The following is a 22,170-nucleotide window of genomic DNA, read 5'->3' as shown; positions in this document are numbered from 1 at the left end:
CTATCCAGCAAAACGGCATTTCGGGCAGATTTAAGACCGCCCGCAACCTTGAGTACGCTTATCACTTAGGATTTGCAAGAGATGGCGCAGAGGGGTTACGGTTTGATGTAAATGCCTGGTGAACTTTGGAAGCAGCCGGCTTTCAGCTGGTCTAAGGCCACGTCACGGTTCCCGGATGTCGCCTTTTCCTTGAATATTTGGCACCCTTGTATTTGCGCAAAGGTTCGTCATTGCAGCGAGAGTCGTGCGGGGCCCAACCTGCCAATACGGACCATCTGGGTTTCTGCACGTATGTTTCCGTCAGTACTGGATTTCGGTCACCAGGTGTTCACGATCCAGTACGTTTTAGTCTAACTTCCGTTACGCGGTCCTTGCGTTCGTGGTGGGGGCTACCCTTTCACTACTGCCCATTTTCTTTTCTTCCAGGCCCCAGTCGACGAGAACCATGGAGGACGATCCGTCCATCATCAAGGCCGCCTGGTGGATCTTCCTGCTCTCGGTCCCCAGTTCCTCCTGCTGCATTTCTCGACTCCGATTGAGATCTGCTTCGACATGGACTGTCCACGACGGTTATCCCGTTTCTTGGGCTAGCCACTCCAGGTGGTCTTCTCATCATCGTCCCCTTCGGACATAAGACCCGGCCACCGTTCTGCCGCCGTTCCGAGGACTGATTATAGCTGACATGCATCCCCCGGACCCTCTTCTGCCCCTTTCGGCCGAAGAACAAGTGCTGTGCCCGCTTTGCCGTGTTCCTGAAAATCACCGGGCCACTCACCAGCGGGAACACCTGCACCGAACACGGGCTGAGGGATCCTCCTCCAGCGCCATCAACTTGGAGGTTGCTGTAAGCGTTCTTCGTCGCATGCGGCCAGAGACGCTCCGCGAGCTCCTGCGCGACACGCTCCGCCAACCGCTTGAACCGCCCGGTGCCCCGCCTTCGATTTTCGAGGTAGAATTGCTCATGGAGTTTTCCTCTGACACCTCTGAACTTTTGTGTAACGAACTTGGGGAAGGGGCGATGTGGGGGCGATAGTGGTTACCCCGACATTGTAGCCCCTGGGGGCCGCTGGCTGTTCTGTTACGCTAGGTATTTAAGAGGGAGGTACAAGGGCAGCAGGGAGCTTGATCTCAGGCAGTTCTTTCGGAAGAGTGGTCTGCAGCATGGCGGTTGTTAGTAAGTCTCCTTTGTGGTTCTTCCAATGCGCGGCTGATACGGCCGACTTCCAGGCTCCGGTCGTGGTGAACGCAGGTTCCCACTCTCTCCAATACGATATGGTTCAAATCCCACCTCTGTGTGGCTTTTTTGATGACTGCCGTACTTCGATAACAGTTGGTTTTTCTTGGTTGTTTGATCAGTTGCTTTGCGTATTGAATACTACCCTGTTGGAAAAAAACGTACAAATCTCTGAACGGAGTCTGTACGGCATAACTGAACGACCCGAAAGGACTGCGGTGCCCTATGGCCTAGACCATAGGCCGTAGGCCATAGACCGTAGCCCCCAGACCATACACCGCTCTCTACGCACCCCAGCTGTACGGCACTGCTCGGGGTCCCTACACGTACGGTCGTAAGGCCATAAAAAAGGTGGACCGCACACCTGTGAACATGCTGAATCTCCACAAGCATCACAGAATGTGAATGTGAATCTAAATGATGTGCACATGCTGGCTGTTTGTGTTTTCAATACCGTTTAATGTTTTTTTCACGTCACATTTTTTTTTCAAGAAATCGGCGAGGTAGCCATTGACTTTGTGAAGCCTCTGCACCATGTCTCTCCCTCTGGAACAGCTCTTTTCCTTCGGATATTGTTGGAAGCATCCTGAAATTAAGGATGTGCTTTTAGTTCTCGGTCCTCTCTTCTTAGTACGCAGCTGCATACAAATCCAAACAAACACGATAAAAGGTGCTAAGTTGGCGAGCCTGCTCTCATCTGCCAACATTTGACATGCCTCACATTTACACAGTTTTGAATGCCTCAGCCAGTATCAATACAGTCCATCCTCGTTACTGTACGCCTGGCGGGTAAGGGCACAGGTAATGTACAAAACTTAATTACCCGTGAAAGACATGGACAGGGTGCATCATGAAAAATTGACCAGAATTTGTAAAAATAGATTTCCTTAGTATTACCCCTTGAAATTTTCCATATACTCAGTATAATTTCAAATGATCAGATATGTAGCGCTTAGTTAGCATTACTAATTAAATTTGTCTAGGTAATAAGAATCAGTAGGTGGTGTAAATTAGAAAGGCAGCATGTGCCTATGGAATTATTTTTCCCCAAACGCGGGCATTGAGCAACCTCCATTTGTCAGTAAAAGGGTTATAAAAAAAGTAATAACGAAACAGGAAATTTACATGTGCGCAACGGACTCCTGTGTGCTGTGAAGCAGTTTTTTTCCTCTCCCTTATTGGTGCTTTTGCTTCTATTGTACATATTGAACCCCACTATGCGAGAATGCAGATATAATCGCCACATGTCCTTTCCTCTTTTACCATTCATCTCGGTTATAAACTTCAGAAACCCTTACAAGGTGGATGCATCATACAAACACACACGAGGAAGAAGCCCAAAACTGAGAGAGCAAGAAGAGTGGCACAACAAGTGGGGTCGGTTGCATGCACAAAATATTTGAATCTGCCCGAAGATATTTTACTGGCCATGGGAGGGTCACTGAATGCTCATGTTTTTGGAAAACAAATTCCAAGGGCATACAGTACAACTTTGCATTTTAGACAACCTATCGATTCATCCTAATTAGCGATACTAATTACAGGAGCAAAGTAGGGCCTGCACTAATTCCTCAATTGAAATTACTTTTGAGTAGGGCATGTGAGAAATGAAAAAATGGGCCTTGTTTTAAAAATGCCTATCAGCTTCTCGTGACACAACCTGCATACAACCCCTGGCTGGACAATTACAGCACTGCGTCATCACAAGGTATCACAACACCTGCCATACCATTGGGGACCCTGAGTCTGTTAAGATAAAAAAGCTAGGCTGAGTCAGGCCATCTTTACCAGTAATTACTTTGTTTCGGATTACATACGTTACTCGTGCAGGAGCGCAAAGAGAAGCTTTTCACAGCACTATACTTTTTAGAATTACATGTTTTCTGCATATTTGGCAACAGGGAGTGCTGACAGAAAAGTATAACAGCCTCAATACACACTTCACCTATCTTTCTTTCAGATTGTCTCATCCACGCACAGTGAGCATTTGTCGTTCTGGCGAGAAAAGCAGGTTATCCGGCTACACAACAGCACCGCAGAGAAGGATTTGCATTAATCAGGTTATCCAGGCTAATTGTGACTATAAACGAAGACTTGTGGTCCCACCCTCCACATCCATAAAACCCTCTGTAGGACGAATCTTATTTGGTTAAAAATTGGTAGATTTTTTGCTTCTACTTAAATTTGATCAGACCACAAGAACATCAGAGGAATGCACCGGTAACTGTAATCCACGCAGAAAGCACAATTCATGCATGGCTAAAGCTATTGTTTGCACAGAAGTGGCTCCATCTCAAAGCAAGTAACATGCAACACAGCATCCGTGGCCACTGCTACGCACTCTCGTAGAAAACACATCGCTTACGCTTCAGTGCAGAAACCTTCTTTGGTGTAAGCGCCCGCTTGCCTGTGGCCCCTCCTTTAAAAACCACTGACACGGCTTTCCTGTAAGGCTTCTGCCCTGAAGCTCTTCTGTTGTCCACATGGCCCTTGCAATTTCTGTAACAAATACAGAGTCAGAGTCCATGGCAAGCGACAGCTTTTCAGCAGCAATGAAGATACCATCGCCCAAGATAGCCTGAAATGCAGGAAGAACAACATCACTATGTAATAGACACAGAATGACAACGTGGCATGATGCACAGCACCCATTATTACACCATGTGTTGCAGCACACAATGCACAATTCTGTGACAGTACTTTCAGTACAGGACTTCCTTTTCAATATAGATTTATAGACAATAGGGATTTATTTTCGTGGCACACAGACAGGCTAAATGTAACAATGATGACGATGATGATAAAATAATAATGATAAGAGTGGAACGCGGTAGCGATCCACGGCGACGCGGGGAGGCCAAGCCGGGCGAGACAGTGTGGAAGAGCGATGCGCAAGTGCGTCCAATCTCGTCTGCAGCTGGGAGATAACTGAGGAGATGTGCATTGCAGAGTGTTTTCTCGCTTCCGAGGCTATAGGGGCGACTGACGAGGTGCGACGAGTCGGCATCTGTCCTCGCCGAGAGAGGAGAATGGGGATTCTTGACCGCATAGCGGCTCCGCGCTTTTTTCGCCTCACAGGCTCCTTAATGCTATCTCGTCAATAATAATTAAAAAATGCCCGTGTTTCCTTGCATGCATTCAGTGATACCTAGCCATTTGTTCTATGTTTTCTCTGTGCAGGCCAAACAGTATAGAACACAAACCACAAAACACATCAGAGAAAGATCTTCTCCCTCAGGTTTCATCGCTCTTCCCCATACTAAGGATAAGCTTTGCAGGTTCGGCGCACTATGGCAAGCTTCCACCTTGCCATTCCAGTCATAAGTTCCATAGTTCTCTAAGGTGTTCAACTTACGAGTGCCACAAATGTAGATGAGGCCGGCCTACATGCTTACCTGTGGCTCAGATGAAGGGCAGGTAGGGCTAATGCCAAGGACATCCCCGCCAGCTCCTGGACTCACTGTGTCCGGACCCTGCTGTGGTGGCATTCCATTGTTCAGGCCCTGTCGACATGTCAATTCAAGTGATCATTTGACACACCTGTGCAAAAACATATGAAACGAGTCGTGCCTAGATGGCTCAGTTTGGAACCGGCGGCATTAAATCAGAAAAAGCGGCTCATTTTTCCAACCTAACACGTATATCTGAGATCAAAGCATTTAAAAGGTGGTACGGTGCTGCATACTGATGCAGCAAGCCGTGCAGTGCAGTGGGCAGTGAAATACTGATTCTTACCGTTCTGGATATCGACAGCCCAATTTCAACAATTCGGGTGGTGCATAACTTAATGGTTATTACGACAGGATTTTTAAGCTACTGATACAGCACCCAGCAGTATTTGGTATTGTAAAGGCTACGTTCGCTCAGTATTAGAAGTTGCTTTCCTCCTTTGCTTATGTTATCACCTGGCCGTAACACGTAAAGATCAGAAATTTGCCTAAATAGGCAAATACAAGCATTTAGCATACAGGGTGTCCAATGCTGACTATAGAAATGATTTTTTAGAAACAGAGCTACAAGAGGAAAAGGAAAACTAATGTCTCTCCTGTTAGGCTTTAGCAAACTGGTGCTCCATTATGAGACTCGCCTGTTTGCTTTTCAAGTCTTGCGGGAAGGCGATCAGCTTTCCTTTGGCAGCTCTGTTTCTGAAAACCCATTTCTACACTTAGCACTGGACACCCTGTATAAGAGCAGTGGTGGTTTTGCGACGCATTAAAATAGATCCCAGCGCATGCGACGTGGACGAAGCTCTCGCCGAGATGCTGCATGTGGGAACCAGGCTTTACCCCATCAAAGATGAAGCACAAAATTAAGAATTCACTTAATTGTTAACAGCGACGCAGATACCCTCTTCAGCAATGTCACTCTAATGGGAAGCCTGCCCTTGAGATAACAGGTGCGCAAGGTAGATGACAGCGAAAGGTGCCTGTACCATGGGAATTGTCAAGGACCCTTTCGCAGGGCCTTGTTCATGGTTGCCACAGATACAGGTGCAAGAATTAATTCTGCTGTTTGTCTGTACACTTACCATCACCTCACCAGCGTGACAAGTACTTCTGGTGTCCATTATGGCTCCAGTGCCTGGATAGGAGCCCAGTGTGTCAAAACCCTGCTCGGCTGACATTCCGTGACCCTGATGACATGGATGGCAGTGTTGTGAAAAACAACATTGCTTTTGGTGCAAATACGTGTAACATACCACACGTATAAACATAGCGATCTGAAGAGCCCCTTTTCATAATACACATTCCTTTATGCAGATTATAAGGTAGTAGAGTCAACAATAACTATTCATACCTCATCAACTCTCATAGGGGCACAGTGTTGGCTTGGCAGTGGTGCATTTGAGAACATTGACTACTCCTGCGAGCTGTCTCGGTCTAAACGAAGACAGGTTTTCTCTGAGAGCTACGCAATAACTGACAAAGGTTCCAGGGTGCGAAGTCAACTAAAACACTTACCAGACCCGTGAAGGGATCTTCAATCATGCACCTTAATGCACTTTGAAGGTTTGTGAAAGTGACGGGGCTACGTCCTTTTCCTGGCAGTGGGCTTGTAGGAATATGTTGTGTTCTCAAAGCAGCATCTGTGAAATAAAATATTTATGTGCGCATTGTAACACAACTATACAAGATACTGGACAGCATGTAACAGAGTTAAGGCATTGACTTGGGTAAGTCAGAACATGTTCATAAAACAAGACAGCGCACAAGAGGACACCACAGAGGACAAGAGCACTTGTTTTGTTTCCTTCCCTCCATCGCCATCTGTTTTGTGCTGTTTTGTTTTATGAACATGTTATAGTGAGCTTTGATGTACCACAGCACTCTCTTCATTGAATCACTAAATCACTAGGAAATGCAGTAATATAGCCAACAATGACGTGTTACGATACCTATTTTGTTGAGAAGAGCATCATCCAATCGGTGGCATATTTCTCTCTCACGTTTTAAGTCTTGATGCAACTGCTGTATTTCATCCTTGAGCCTTGTGATTTCCTGGTGTGCCTCATCGAGCAACCTTTTTGGTACCAGCTCATCATCTGGGGTGTTCTTCCGCAGGATCTCCCTAAGGCCCTTGTTTTGTGCTGTCCGAGCGTTGGCCCGCCTTTCGTTGATTGAAGGTGCTTGAGATGGCTGTAAGAATGCACTTGTTACAATCTGTGCTTTTCAAACACCTTTTATCTTTTTTTTTTTTTTTTTTTGTAGTGCTGAGGTCAGGTGCACCCCAGGCAACAAACCTGGCTTGGCAGATCATCAAAGAGGTTTTTATCAAAGATTGTTGGTATCGGCTTGCGCTGCCGTGAAAGTGCTGCAAGCAGTTGCTTCTTTGTCTCTGCAAAAATAGAGCACCATCATATGTAACATAATGATGAGGTGAACATCGCGTGAAATATCCTTCATTTCACAAACATGCACAAACCGCGTGCTGAAAAAAATCTGACCAAACACGTTCCAGAGAGGAGAAAAAGAAAAGGACGGGAGCTACCAAAAGGACCTGAACACAGATGAGGAATAGGAATACTGAGGGAACAGAGCAAACATTGATATCCTTTCTTAAAGATCCAATAATATGTTTTAGAGACGCGCTGTATTAAAGAATTTTCTTCTGAAGCAGAAGGAACAGCAGCTAAACAACGTGGGCACAACAAAGGAGACTGCCCTTCTTTCCTTGTTGTTAATGTGCTAATTCTCGCTGTGGTCATGTACACTATGGTAACCGAAAAGAACCGAACCGAACATCATGGGGCACATGCAGAATGACCAATGCTTATCGTGTGCAAAGTTTTTCGTCATAGAAACAGACATGGAAACTCACCTCCTAAAAAGAGAATCTGGGCACGATAGTACCCTTGGACAACGCCGTCAGTCCAAAACGCATCCTTAGCGGCAGTCCCAATGTCACTCCTATCTTTCGGTTGAAAATTCTTGATCTTGGAGACAGGCAGAACAGCTTCCACTCCGTCAGACTATTTTATGTACGCATACATAGCAAACTTCCTCAAAGGTAAAAGTCGCAGATAAAAGTTACGTCGAGCACGCGGACACCACAAACGACTAATTACTTGAAGTGAGACTTGCTTACATCTGTCTGAAGAAGTGAAAATCACATGAATCGCTAACTTGAAGCAAAATCCAAATACACGTGGAGAAATAAGCACGCACTGACAAATACAAACTAGCGCCAGCGGTATCAAAACGTGGAACGGCGACATTCTTTGAAGCTATTTGCACGTCATGAAACAAAACTTTTCGTGACACCATATCTGCATCTCAGATATACTACGATATTGAATTATAAAATAACAACCTTAAATAGGTTGGCTGATTGCGTTTTAACAGTGCAGCTTAGTACTTATTGAAGTGTAGCGTTGTTAGTCCATCCCAAGCTTTGTCATCCAACATGGCGGCCCCCAGTTGACGCGCTAATGGCTTCTTTAGTTGCGTTTGTTTTCGCCCGTAATACCTGTAGTACCGGTTCATACATTCCTTATTAGATGAAGACGAGCGTACGATGGACAGAAGCAATCGAACTGCAAAGAAAAAACTGTACATGTACAGAGGCAGACAAGTTGAAGTTCCGCGATCAACACTCCACTACAGGACGAAAAAGAGCTCACGACTTCGCGCAACAACCAGCGCAAACGACGTCGATAGCTTTGGATCAGTGAACAGTCCACCGAGCACGAGCACACCGGGCAGGGAAAATATCAGCGTGGGAAGTTCTCTTCTTCACAACAGTCACTTAACGCGCCCTGTGTGGCACCTCCATGGACCCAGCGCCGACGACGTCTTCCTCAACAATGACGGGACTGTGATGAATTATAACGGTGCTAGTGGACCCATGAATGATCACACATCATTCGGCACTGACCAATCGCCTGTAGGAGGTTTTACTCAAGGCATCCACAACAGCAACAACTTTGAAGAAGGTTTCAACTCCAGACCAGGATGAGCAAATGCTGAATGGCAATGGACAATCAAGCACTGAATCAGCAGGGCCAGATGAGAGTCATTTGAACAGTCCACATCAGAACGACTATGAACAACAGGAAATGCCAACTGAGGAAGAACACAGGCTGTCTACCTTTGAAGATGCAGAGCTGCTGGCAAATTGTTTGAGGGAATTTGGAAATGAAACACTCCCAAACTCGCCAACAAAGAAGGCTGACGCAATTGCGCTGATGTCTTTTGTCGTTGACTATACTCTCACATGTACATGTGTGGAAGACCTGCTTAAATTAATAAACATGCTCTTTGGAAGCAATGTATTGCCACGGACAAAGTACCTGCTTCGGAAGCTCTGGGCACCAAAGGAGGGAAGATTTGTCAACCACCATTACTACTGCCCTGACTGCAGGTCTCTACTTGTACAAGATAATGAAACGTCACTCCTGGATTGCAGAACCTGTGGCATGCGTAGTGACACGTCAGACATCAGAGATTCAGGAAGTTTTTTCAGCATTTTGAATTTCCATAATCAGCTGAAATTTGTTATATCGAAAACCAGGGACGCACTTCATGACAACCTCAAAAAAATAGAATCAGCTTACTCTTCAGGCCCCATAAATGATATAACGACAGCTAAGCTGTGAAAAAGCTGAGAAGAGATGGGGTAATGACAGTTTCGGATATTACCATCACATTCAACACCGACGGAAGTTCACTTTGGAATTCCTAGAAGACATCAATTTGGCCAATTCAGTTCATTATTAATGAACTTCCACCTCACTTGAGATTCAAGAACTGTGTCCTAATAGGCCTGTGGTTTGGAAAGACTCATCCGAACATGACTTTGTTTTTGACGAAGTTTGTCGAAGAGTTGAACAGCTCCCCAGCAGTTACTTGGCGCCATGGCTCCGAGATGCTTTCAACTCGTGCCGTTTGCATGTGCTGCTGTGTGGACACCCCTGCACGTGCATTAGTGCAAAGCCATATATCCCTCAACGGGTTCTTCCCTTGCACTTGGTGCCTTGTATGTGGAGAACACATTGAAGGTAACTGAGGCTAATATTACTGCTTGCAGTTCTCGTGTTCCTTTCTTAAACCGTTACACTGTCATATTTACAAAATCTTACCATTGCAGGCAGCATGAGGCTTCTTTCCTCTTTGCCGGACACAAAACGGACGCATTCCTTGGTGAAGCGAGACATGGAACTTGCACTCGAAGGAGGCGTGCCAATCAACGGTGTGAAAGGCCCTTCACCTCTGTTGACTTGCTGTGGGGCCAAACGGTTGATTATATGCACTGTGTGCTCCTGAGCGTCACAAGACAAATCACAGAATCTATGATAAACTTGTGTAAGTGTACCCAGCCACATTTTCAATCACTAGCCCAGCTAGTTGTCACAGTGCTCACTGTGGTGTTACATATACAGGGTGTCCACGCTAAGTGCGAACAGATTTTTTAAAATATATCAATCACTTTTTCCGAGATGAAATCAATTGCAATATAGCATATGCTGAAGGGCACTCCCTAGGGGGGCATAAACAGACTCCTAAGGCAATGTCTTAATTAACTTTCAATAATTAACTTTTTAATTATAAAAGCTACGAAGTTGCTCCAATGAGAACATCTGATCTCTTCGGTCACCAGATACCAAAGCCATTTTCAGAACAAAAATCCGTTCGATAGATAGTCCGCAAAAAATTCGTGAAGGAACGCCATTAAAAAATCTGTTCACACTTAGCGTGGACACCCTGTATATGTATGTATATATATAATGCCGAAAAAAAAGCCATTAAAGAAACAAGTAAATGACACTAGACGTGTTTGAAATTCAAAATTACAGATTAAGATGGCTTCTATGGCTGCACGCAGAGAAACAGATACTCATGGAACGATGCGACAGCACCAGAGGACACGTGTTTCGCTGTGTTTGCGGCTCGTCAGCTCTGGGTAGCTGCGCATCGTTCGGAATTCGCAAACCAGTGGTCGCTCAGCGAGCGATATACACCTGGGAGGGTGACTGAGCACTCCTCAATGCCACAGTGTAAGCCAGTGAATTATAATGCAGAAAAAAAGCCATTAAAGAAACAAGTAAATGACACTAGACGTGTTTGAAATGCAAAATTACAGATTGAGGTGGCTTCTTCACTTCATAATTCACTGGCTTGCACTGTGGCATTGAGGAGTGCTCAACAACCCTCCCAGGTGTATATCGCTCGCTGAGCGACCCCTGGTTTGCCAATTCCAAACGATGCGCAGCTACCCAGAGCTGACGAGCCGCAAACACGGCGAAACACGTGTCCTCTGGTGCTGTCGCATCGTTCCATGAGTATATATATATATATATGTTATATGTTTACAATTTGATCGTGCACTCCCAGCCAAGTACAGCTGTTTCGTCCTACTTGGGACTCGTCAGCCTGGCGTATAGGGAAGTGACACGATCTTGGGTCGGCGCTAACAGTGCGTCTCGGCGAGACGTCAATGTTCCACGGTGACGGCTTCCAGAGTTTCGGTTCTGACGGTTCCAGAGCTTCGGCTATTTTCACTTTTTGTGTATATATATATACATTTATATGTATAGATAGGGGAGACAAGACACCAGAGACTGAAGCAGGGAGTGGGGGAAAATTATTTATTAAACTTGCATTTAAACTAAGGGTCTGGGGAAGTCTACGTTTCGGCGGAAGCTCCGCCTTCTTCGGGACTCAACATTTATATATATATATACTCATGGAACGGTGCGGCAGCCATGAGTATATGTTTCTCTGCGTGCAGCCATAGAAGCCATGTTAATCTGTAAGTTTGAATTTCAAACACGTCTAGTATCATTTATTCGTTAATTTAATGGCCTTTTTTCCTGCATTATATATATATATATATAGATAGGGGAGAAAAGACACCAGAGACTGAAGTAGGGAGTAGGGGAAGTTATTTATTAAGCTGGCATTTAAACTAAGGGTCTTGGGAAGTCTACGTTTCGGCGGAAGCTCCGCCTTCTTCGGGACTGAGACGAAAATCTATGTACAAGGTATTTTAAAAGGTTACAAAAGTCTGGGAGTCGCCAAGTACTGCGACTGTAGGGGCGTAAAAGGGATACTTCCTAACTATCTTCTCTCCGTGTCTTCTGCTGGCCATCGTTGGGTAATACGCTACAAAATTTAGGTTCGAACGACCAGGATGTTGAATATAGATAGGGGAGAAAAGACACCAGAGACTGAAGTAGGGAGTAGGGGAAGTTATTTATTAAGCTGGCATTTAAACTAAGGGTCTGGGGAAGTCTACGTTTCGGCGGAAGCTCCGCCTTCTTCGGGACTGAGACGAAAATCTATGTACAAGGTCTTTTAAAAGGTTACAAAAGTCTGGGAGTCGCCAAGTACTGCGACTGTAGGGGCGTAAAAGGGATACTTCCTAACTATCTTCTCTCCGTGTCTTCTGCTGGCCATCGTTGGGTAATACGCTACAAAATTTAGGTTCGAACGACCAGGATGTTGAATATAGATAGGGGAGAAAAGACACCAGAGACTGAAGTAGGGAGTAGGGGAAGTTATTTATTAAGCTGGCATTTAAACTAAGGGTCTGGGGAAGTCTACGTTTCGGCGGAAGCTCCGCCTTCTTCGGGACTGAGACGAAAATCTATGTACAAGGTCTTTTAAAAGGTTACAAAAGTCCTTAGGTTACAAAAGTCCCTTAGTTTAAATGCCAGCTTAATAAATAACTTCCCCTACTCCCTACTTCAGTCTCTGGTGTCTTTTCTCCCCTATCTATATTCAACATCCTGGTCGTTCGAACCTAAATTTTGTAGCGTATTACCCAACGATGGCCAGCAGAAGACACGGAGAGAAGATAGGAAGTATCCCTTTTACGCCCCTACAGTCGCAGTACTTGGCGACTCCCAGACTTTTGTAACCTTTTAAAAGACCTTGTACATAGATTTTCGTCTCAGTCCCGAAGAAGGCGGAGCTTCCGCCGAAACGTAGACTTCCCCAGACCCTTAGTTTAAATGCCAGCTTAATAAATAACTTCCCCTACTCCCTACTTCAGTCTCTGGTGTCTTTTCTCCCCTATCTATATTCAACATCCTGGTCGTTCGAACCTAAATTTTGTAGCGTATTACCCAACGATGGCCAGCAGAAGACACGGAGAGAAGATAGTTAGGAAGTATCCCTTTTACGCCCCTACAGTCGCAGTACTTGGCGACTCCCAGACTTTTGTAACCTTTTAAAAGACCTTGTACATAGATTTTCGTCTCAGTCCCGAAGAAGGCGGAGCTTCCGCCGAAACGTAGACTTCCCCAGACCCTTAGTTTAAATGCCAGCTTAATAAATAACTTCCCCTACTCCCTACTTCGGTCTCTGGTGTCTTTTCTCCCCTATCTATATTCAACATCCTGGTCGTTCGAACCTAAATTTTGTAGCGTATTACCCAACGATGGCCAGCAGAAGACACGGAGAGAAGATAGTTAGGAAGTATCCCTTTTACGCCCCTACAGTCGCAGTACTTGGCGACTCCCAGACTTTTGTAACCTTTTAAAAGACCTTGTACATAGATTTTCGTCTCAGTCCCGAAGAAGGCGGAGCTTCCGCCGAAACGTAGACTTCCCCAGACCCTTAGTTTAAATGCCAGCTTAATAAATAACTTCCCCTACTCCCTACTTCAGTCTCTGGTGTCTTTTCTCCCCTATCTATATTCAACATCCTGGTCGTTCGAACCTAAATTTTGTAGCGTATTACCCAACGATGGCCAGCAGAAGACACGGAGAGAAGATAGTTAGGAAGTATCCCTTTTACGCCCCTACAGTCGCAGTACTTGGCGACTCCCAGACTTTTGTAACCTTTTAAAAGACCTTGTACATAGATTTTCGTCTCAGTCCCGAAGAAGGCGGAGCTTCCGCCGAAACGTAGACTTCCCCAGACCCTTAGTTTAAATGCCAGCTTAATAAATAACTTCCCCTACTCCCTACTTCAGTCTCTGGTGTCTTTTCTCCCCTATCTATATTCAACATCCTGGTCGTTCGAACCTAAATTTTGTAGCGTATTACCCAACGATGGCCAGCAGAAGACACGGAGAGAAGATAGTTAGGAAGTATCCCTTTTACGCCCCTACAGTCGCAGTACTTGGCGACTCCCAGACTTTTGTAACCTTTTAAAAGACCTTGTACATAGATTTTCGTCTCAGTCCCGAAGAAGGCGGAGCTTCCGCCGAAACGTAGACTTCCCCAGACCCTTAGTTTAAATGCCAGCTTAATAAATAACTTCCCCTACTCCCTACTTCAGTCTCTGGTGTCTTTTCTCCCCTATCTATATTCAACATCCTGGTCGTTCGAACCTAAATTTTGTAGCGTATTACCCAACGATGGCCAGCAGAAGACACGGAGAGAAGATAGTTAGGAAGTATCCCTTTTACGCCCCTACAGTCGCAGTACTTGGCGACTCCCAGACTTTTGTAACCTTTTAAAAGACCTTGTACATAGATTTTCGTCTCAGTCCCGAAGAAGGCGGAGCTTCCGCCGAAACGTAGACTTCCCAAGACCCTTAGTTTAAATGCCAGCTTAATAAATAACTTCCCCTACTCCCTACTTCAGTCTCTGGTGTCTTTTCTCCCCTATCTATATTCAACATCCTGGTCGTTCGAACCTAAATTTTGTAGCGTATATATATATATATATTGCTTGCTGGGCTACCTGCAGAATATATATATATATATATATTCTGCAGGTAGCCCAGCAACCACACGATTGGAGGTCATTACTCCACCCAACTGTTTCACAAGGCTACCACGGTCATTAAGCGAAAGGGCACATTGGAAGGCAAGCGAATGGGGGCACTGGCTACTTTTCTATAGTATGCCATGTATGCTGGGCCTCATCCCGGTCAATGCATGGAAGAACTTTGCTAGGCTTGTTGAGGCTGTTCACATTCTCCTCTCGTTGGAACTCACGAATACCTCACTTGATCGTGCTGGTAGGTCATGGTTTATCAGTTTGAAGTTTTCCGTTTTTTTTTTGTTTCGAAGTCTGGGGGTAAAAATTGGGCAAATATCTTCATAAAAAAATTCACGCGAATTCAGGTGGAAAAAATTATCAGACTGAATTCGGGGAGAAATCGAGCCTTATTGCAGAATTAACTTTCCGTTGCACCGTTTATATGATGTATAAAAACGGAATCAACATAGTTTCAGAACGTTGCAGATGTTGGTATATACCTATTGTGTCATAGAAGTATCAGTTAACTACCTATGCTTTTTGAGATAATCTTCTGAGACATTTTGCTGCTCGTGCAAGGGATCTCTACGGGAATACAAGCATGACCTACAATATGCACCAGCTGCTTCATCTTGCCAAGACAGCCGAATGCCTGGGACCCCTGTGGGCACATTCTGCCTTTGTATTTGAGGGCGGGAATGGCACACTTGTGAAGACTGTGAAGGCAGCCAAGGGTGCACCTCTTCAAATGATTGAGCGTGTGGCTACGTCACAAGAACGTGGAATGGTGCTGTCAAACACATTGTTGTCATGTGCCACGAAACAGTTGTGTCAGAGCATGCTGGGATACGAACCGCTGAAAAGCGTTCAGCATGTTGGAGGAGCATGCATGCTCGGGACCCCAAAATTGTCGGCAGCTTTTCACGCACTGAAGAAACAGCCATCCAGCACCTGCATATGGCGGAAGTGTGTTGCCGCATACACGTCATGTGGCGGAAAAGAAAGAAGTGGCACCGAGGTGAAGAGGAAGAGGGGGAGAAGGACATCAGGACAGTCTGTAGCCAGCACTGGACGGTTTAAGTGGTCTGAATAAACTACGTTACACTGCATGGCTCTGTGCCCAGCTCAGCAATGGAATTCTTTCGCTTTGTGTTAAAGGGACAGATCTACCACATCACCTCATATACAAGGGAAAAAAAAAAAAAACTGACTGTAGTGTGATAAGATCAGCCAGTGGATGCTAGTACTATAGGATTCGCAAGATTCTCCAGATAGTGGTGAACAATGTTGAAAAGTGTGTGCTGCTGTGCAAACCAGTCATTGTTTCACATACCACTGTAGTAACCTTCCCACATCATGTAAAGGAGGCTTCTGTGTCACCCATGGCAAACTTTGAGGCATTGGATGTAGACCACATTATTCCGCCAGTGCTTTTCATCACGTTTCCTGCTGAGGAAAGGTCATACGTGTGTGATCTACCCAACCTGATTGAACGCGACTAAGTGGGCGACGTCATTCATCACTGTGTCATCAGCTCTGCTCACCTCTTTTGGAAGTGCCAAAGACTGCATCTAGTTATGTGCCCTCGCAGGATATGTTGATGCAATTTGGTTGTTTCATAATGTCAACCTTTTCATAGGCAACCCTTCAATGAGTGCAGCTGAAAAGTGGCCTCTGTCCAAAGTAGCAGCAGCCAGTGGTGCAGCATGCGCTCCCAATGCCCAGGGCAGGACGAGTATCGCGTCCTGTAACTCAGTTGTTAATTTTCACATGCACACGCATTAACTGAAGAGCATGTGTAATTTCCATTTCACTAAGGGAGAATGGTTCTGCCCTGTGCCACCTGTTTTCTAAAAAAAATGTTCGTGTATTGTAATTATTTAAAAGATCCTTCCACGAAATATTTTACAGGACGTAAAAAAAGTGGTATACCCATTGGGGTATATGGGCCATTGCCCCCCCCCCCCCCCCACACACACACACTCATTGCGACCCCTGTTCCTGAGATTCAGCGCATCTGTCTGTTCCATAAAGGGCATATACAAACAGAAGCTTCTCTGTGTGTGCACTAAGTCAGGGGTTATGTTTATTCACGAAAGCGTAAGTGAGGAAAAGATAAGTGCATTAACGGAATAAACTAATTTAAGTAATAATAAAGTAATTTATTAAATTATTAATAATTATTTAACTAAGTGCAATAAATTAAAAGAATGAATGAGTGCCTCATTCGTTCCTCATCCATCGCTAGCATAACATCATGAAACTATCTCACTTCGCAACATTAGGAGGACCCGATCTGCAGGATAGTGACGATAAAATGAAAGAGGCATAAACCAAAAAGCCACTACGAAAACTCGGGTGATAGACACGTAGAAGCCAAAACAAAAGACGAAATCACGTGCTCCACGCGAACCTCGACAGTGCCTTATAGTGGACTTCGCCGTACGCTTTGATGGACAGGGTGAAGCCAACTTGCGGATATGCCACGGCTGCAATATTTTGGAAATTTTGTTCTCGCGTTATTTCAAACGTATTTGAAGTGTACGGGTGCTATTAGTTTCTGTCGAATATGCGGAACCATACTGCACTTCGAATATCCGCACGGAACTAATTGTAACATATCGCAACGCGATGCCGTGCGAAATTATTAAATTATAGTCGAAATAACCTCAAATTATCGGCAAACACGAAATAACACGGGTGGCAGTTCGTATTTGTTGCGTAACACGCGCCAATGACCATACATCTGTGTTCATGGGCCGTGGGCATACGGCCAGTCTATACGCTGAATGTGCGACCGTATAGCTTCCAAACCAGTTCTTAAGAGCAGCGTATGGACACCTATCAGCGACCATACAGCCCTTAGAAGCAGTGCATGGACTCCGTTCAGCGGCCCAACAGTCCTTAGGAGCAGCGTATGGTCTCCGTAAGTCGACCATAGCTGATCCATAGATGGCCATTCAGGTCCGTTGGAATCCGTAGCAATTCCGTTCAAATCCATACACTCCGTGCGTAATTTTGTATGGACTTCATTGTTGTTGTTTTTTTCCAACAGGGTATACGTAAAGATAAATGATGGCTGCCATAGAAAGCTTATTGTCGGGGTCCCTCTGTTCTTCTGAAGAACACCTGTCATAACATAAGCCAAGGCGCTTTATTGTCTACTACAATGCACCGCGTGCAACAGACATACAGAGATTTTCTTAATAGTTTCAGACATAGAAATAACAGTGCAAGCATCATTATGCCTAATCTAACACAAGAAAACTAGGCGCTGTTCTCGTTTTTCAAACTACTTTCATATCGGATCATTCGACTACGTATAGCCTCGGCACCAATCGACGCAGTCATTGATTAAGCCAGTTACGTGGCTTAATCCCATGTGCGTGCTTCGCGCCTCCAGTGAGCGGCTTTAACGCATCGGTATTCCTGCCACAATGTCATCTTCAATACCGCATTCGTTGGAGCCGCGCAGGATCTTGAAGTATCCTGCCATAAAAAGAAATAAAATATCGTAACATTCGTATCGACATAGAACACACTGCAGAATCAACAAACTAATAAACGAAGGACAAGCATAACTAATGCAAATGGACCTGCAGGATGTGTGCGGCGTGCAACGGATAGCGGTGGCCGCCTATTTCACCGAACGCAAGACGAAGGTTAGGTCAGGAGAGCCTTTTTCGTGTTTCACACGTTGCCGCAAGAAAAAGCGGCGGGCACCGATTCGATGAAACGTCCATTTCCGACGAACTGGCGTACGATGAAACGGCGTTACCTGCTCGTGTCAGTGCAATTTGTTCGTGTGGACTTTGTAAATCTTTGTGTATGCCGCTCATGTTAACATCGTACTATTAAATGCAAACCACTCCCATCTGTATTGCTTCACGACCTTTAGGGTAAATAAATATATATATAAATAAATCCTTTGAGGAAGCCATAAACTAGCTTTATCCGCGGCACCCGTAGATATCTTGCGACTGCTGAGTTTCTTTCTTTTCCTTTTTATTTATTTATTTTTTGTTTGTCATAGCGGTTATAAACTTTGATGCTTACGTTCCTATGGCGCTATCTATTGCCTGAGCTGTGTTTTTGCGATGCAGAGACACAGACGCTGAGGAATTGCTGAGGATTAGGCCCAAAAATGTCATTGCATTAACAACAACAAAGAGAGAGAGAGAGGCTTGCACTGCTCCTCCAGCAGTCGGCCGTTATCGCCTTAGTACAATACACCCAAGCAGCACAATGTACTGAAAGTCGAGTGCAATAGGGGTGGACGAAATGTGTCTTATCTATGTTCCTTAGTTTCACGACCTGTTTCTGTTCAAGGCCTTCCACCTACCCGTCCACCCCTATTGCACACGACTTTCAGTACATTTTGCTGCTTGGGCAGTTTCCGTGTGTCGTTTCAAAGTGCGAGTGATAAGCATTGCTCGTGTTACATGCAACCTAGCCCGTGCAACACTCGTCTACACCGTATCTGCCACTAACATATTCGATTTCCAGGAACCTGAACACGTCGAACGACTTCCCAGGTGTTCTTTGGACATTCTCCGTTAGTTATGAGCCGAGAATCAATGATTTGTTCTTGGTGAACGAATCAGCAGCTTGAACTGAGTGAATCGATTCACCTGCCCTGAAAAGATTCGTTCATTGATTCACCTTCAATGGGGGTCCTCATAGACTACAAAGAAAAAGAGGAAGCATTCTTATTTCAAAACATTTAACAGAGGTAGGCGCGGCTCTATCTCTGAATGCGAACTGTAATCACAGCTCGCATCCCTAGTGACGCGCGCATGCGCGCACACGGTGTGGTCGTATGGTACTCTATGTTGAGCACAGGGGAGGCATCCAATGTATTGCTCCGTAGACGAAAGCGTGCTGGGTGAACGCAATGCATCCTGGACAGTTCCTGGTCGCATGTCACAGCTAACGTCAAGGCACACATGACCTTGAAGATGGCGGCGCCCGTGATCGGCGACCAAACCGTTTGTAAACAATGCGGTTGTTGTTTCTGCGCGATGTTTTGGATGTCTTTCGATCACGGTAATTATTTTCATCCGATAATCTCGCAGTAAAACGCGCAGCTTTACACATAAGGCCTCGTACTGTTGATGATTTCCAAAGATGTGATAACGACCGCGCGTTGAGGCTTCTCGAGCCGATGTGATGTAGTTAAACTAAGGAGAAATGGGCTATCATGTTGCGGAAGAAGCACCGCATAGTTTACGCTCGCAAAATACGTTCATCTCTTGGCGTTATGACGACGAAAATATGTCGGTAAGCGGGAAAACGACATATGTAAACAAAGTAACATGACCTCAAAATGACATTTTCTATGACTTGCGACCAGGACAAGATGGCAGTTTTGCCAAAAGCACCCGCTTGAAGGTAGTTACAACAATGGCGGGTTTGTGCCACCCATGGTGAGGGGACGGCAGCGCGCAAGCGAGACTGAATCAAACGAACGAATCAATTGAATCGGTCTGTGCCTTTTGGTTCAGTTCGAGTTGTTTGAGTCGTATGGATCACGGCTGGCTGCTGCGCTGCTCTCCTCGAGTCGAACTCACTCGTTTGCTGTGCGTCTTGGATCACTGATTCATGTAGCAGTCCGTTCGCTTCGGACAGTTCGAGTTCGAGGGCTCACCGATTCATTGAGTGATCCATTTGCGATGGAAGTCAGTTTGGTGATTCCGTTGTGCGCTGTTCCCGTGCGGCTCACTGAATAGTTTTCCGATCCGTTCACTTCGCGCCGATCGCTGGGGAATAATTCTCAGTCTGCGCTTCTGATTCATGACGGGATTAGTTCTCTTCGGGCTATTCTGACACTCTTCGTTCTCGCTTCCTGGCGTGATCCACGGAGTGGTCTGGCCGCTCCTGATCGTGTGAGGGGGACGGGGCATGAATTAGTTTGCTGATGTTTGGTGTTCCTTGGCTGATCCTTCACTGGGGATGGATCCGTTCGGCACCTAACGAGTAACTATCTCATTGAGCGGTCTTAATTAGGTAGGACATCGGGCGTACAGTTACCAGCGCTGCAACGACGGCTTCAAGATGCCCTCGACTGTACGGTAGCATTCTTGACGCAGAGGGGAATGGACATATCTCCCGAAAAGACGGTCTTCCTACCCTTCACACGGAAAAAGATGAACAACTTCCAATTGCAGCTCTCGACACAGCCAGTCCAGCGGGTTTCACATCATCGCTTTCTGGGAGTTATAATCGACGCACAATTAACATGGGCCGCCCATACCAAGTATCTGAAGGGCAGAGCCGACGCTCGGATTAACATACTACGGCATCTCACGGGGCCCCGGTGGGGAATGTCAACGTCGTCACTACTCACTGTGCACAGAGCCCTCATCCAGCAAATGGCAGCGTATCACCTTCCAGTGCTGAACAACATTTGCGCTACGTCGGAGAATATACTGCAAGGCGTCTTAGCAAGGAGTTTGAAGGTCTGCCTTGGGGTACCAAGTGCCACCTCTAACACACTGACCATAGCAGAGGCCAAAGAACCTCCATTCGAGGCACTAAGGGTGCGTGAAACGGTTCGGCATTACCTTCGCCTGTGCACTCAGCATGATCACCATCCCCTGGTGCGGAAGCTGCTTCGCCGAAACTCTTCTTTCTTAAAAGTACTCTCTCCATATAGACGTACATTGCCAACAGCACGGCCGCAACAAGCGGACCCACACCCTCCATGGACGCTACAGACACCTCCTATCTGTACCACCGTGCCTGGGATCAACCAGGGAAAGTCAAGCCTCCCGCCTTTCGCCATGAGACAGTACTGCCTCGAATTGATGGAAAGGCACAAAGGCCGTGTAGCCATCTTCACCGACGGGTCCACGACTCTATCCGGGTCTGCCTCCGCATTTGTAATACCAGAGCACAAGAGGGAAGGCATAGCACGACTGTCTCACAGGACCTCATCGACGGCAGCGGAGCTGGTAGCCGTACAGCTAGCCATGAGTTACCTTGCCACGCTCGAGCTGCCTGCGCAATGGATAGTGTACTGCGACTCTAAAGCCGGCCTTCAAGCTATCTCATCGTTCTTGGAAAAAGGCCGTACGGCTTCAACAGTACGAGACCTCCTGTTAGGGTATCGCAAGTGCACAGACATCGGTCACGACGTCATTCTTCAGTGGATACCTGGCCATATTGGCATAAGTGGTAACGAGAAGGCGGACGAAATGGCGAACATCGCACACCTGTCATCGACAGAATATCTTGTCACGTTTTCAAAGCAGGACATCAAATCTTTCTTAAAATCTATGACTGATGACATCCGCAGGACAAAATGGCACCAAACCGACAGTGGTCCGTCACTGCTGCGCACGCTGGACCCGGAGCTGAATTTTACGATACCTTCAAAAACGCCCAGACACATAGAAACTCTCCTGCATCGTCTACGCCTGAATGTGCCCTATGGTCGCCAGTTTCTTCATAAAGTGGGCAAGGTGGACTCGCCCAACTGTCTACTGTGCGGGACAGTGGAAAACACTGAACATATCATCATGCATTGTCCAAAACATGCTGCACAAAGAGGCATCTTGAGGCTGACCCTTGGCCATCTCGACAGCAGAGACTTCAGCATAGAGAAAGTCTTAGGCGTATGGGACGCTAACCACAGGGACGCGGCCTTCAATGCTCTTGTCAATTTCATTGTGAAATGTGGACTAGAAACTCTATACTAGACGGAGCGTGGACATTATGGCGGATGTGAACGGCGCGCTCGGTCCTGCGTTGTCGCGGTCGAGGCGCTCACCCCGGTGAGCTT

At 46.0% G+C, this 22,170-nt stretch overlaps 2 protein-coding genes across 9 annotated transcripts in view; both read right to left on the bottom strand.

The window, feature by feature from the left end:
• Positions 1-1,678: 1,678 nt before the first annotated feature.
• Positions 1,679-17,439, bottom strand: LOC135373245 (uncharacterized). 5 transcript variants are annotated; one of them, XM_064606476.1, is made up of 13 exons: positions 15,932-17,439; positions 15,721-15,836; positions 9,813-9,953; positions 7,553-7,703; positions 6,975-7,069; positions 6,630-6,870; positions 6,196-6,320; positions 6,032-6,114; positions 5,763-5,867; positions 4,630-4,737; positions 3,797-3,812; positions 3,600-3,733; positions 1,679-1,820 (listed from the first exon to the last, which is right to left on the bottom strand). In XM_064606476.1, the coding sequence occupies exons 3-8, from the start codon at positions 9,885-9,887 to the stop codon at positions 6,043-6,045; spliced, it is 759 nt and encodes a 252-aa protein (XP_064462546.1). In that variant the 5' UTR covers positions 9,888-9,953; positions 15,721-15,836; positions 15,932-17,439; the 3' UTR covers positions 1,679-1,820; positions 3,600-3,733; positions 3,797-3,812; positions 4,630-4,737; positions 5,763-5,867; positions 6,032-6,042. The 5 variants fall into 5 exon arrangements, with proteins under 5 accessions (XP_064462546.1, XP_064462545.1, XP_064462547.1 ...); XM_064606475.1 differs by having other exon boundaries at positions 3,600-3,812; XM_064606477.1 differs by lacking the exon at positions 3,797-3,812.
• Positions 17,440-17,522: 83 nt separating this feature from the next.
• Positions 17,523-22,170, bottom strand: part of LOC135373244 (cathepsin B-like) — a 36,189-nt gene continuing 31,541 nt past the window's right edge. For all 4 annotated transcript variants that reach the window (XM_064606472.1, XM_064606474.1, XM_064606473.1 and 1 more), the window contains exon 8: positions 17,523-17,876. In XM_064606472.1, coding sequence (XP_064462542.1) covers positions 17,800-17,876 — 77 coding nt within the window. In that variant the 3' untranslated portion in view covers positions 17,523-17,799. The remainder of the gene's footprint in view (positions 17,877-22,170) is intronic.

The sequence above is a fragment of the Ornithodoros turicata genome, unplaced genomic scaffold (assembly GCF_037126465.1).
Source record: "Ornithodoros turicata isolate Travis unplaced genomic scaffold, ASM3712646v1 Chromosome23, whole genome shotgun sequence".
Lineage (NCBI taxonomy): Eukaryota > Metazoa > Arthropoda > Arachnida > Ixodida > Argasidae > Ornithodoros > Ornithodoros turicata.
Note: the sequence above shows the minus strand (reverse complement) of the source record. Positions and strands in the feature narration are given on the sequence as shown.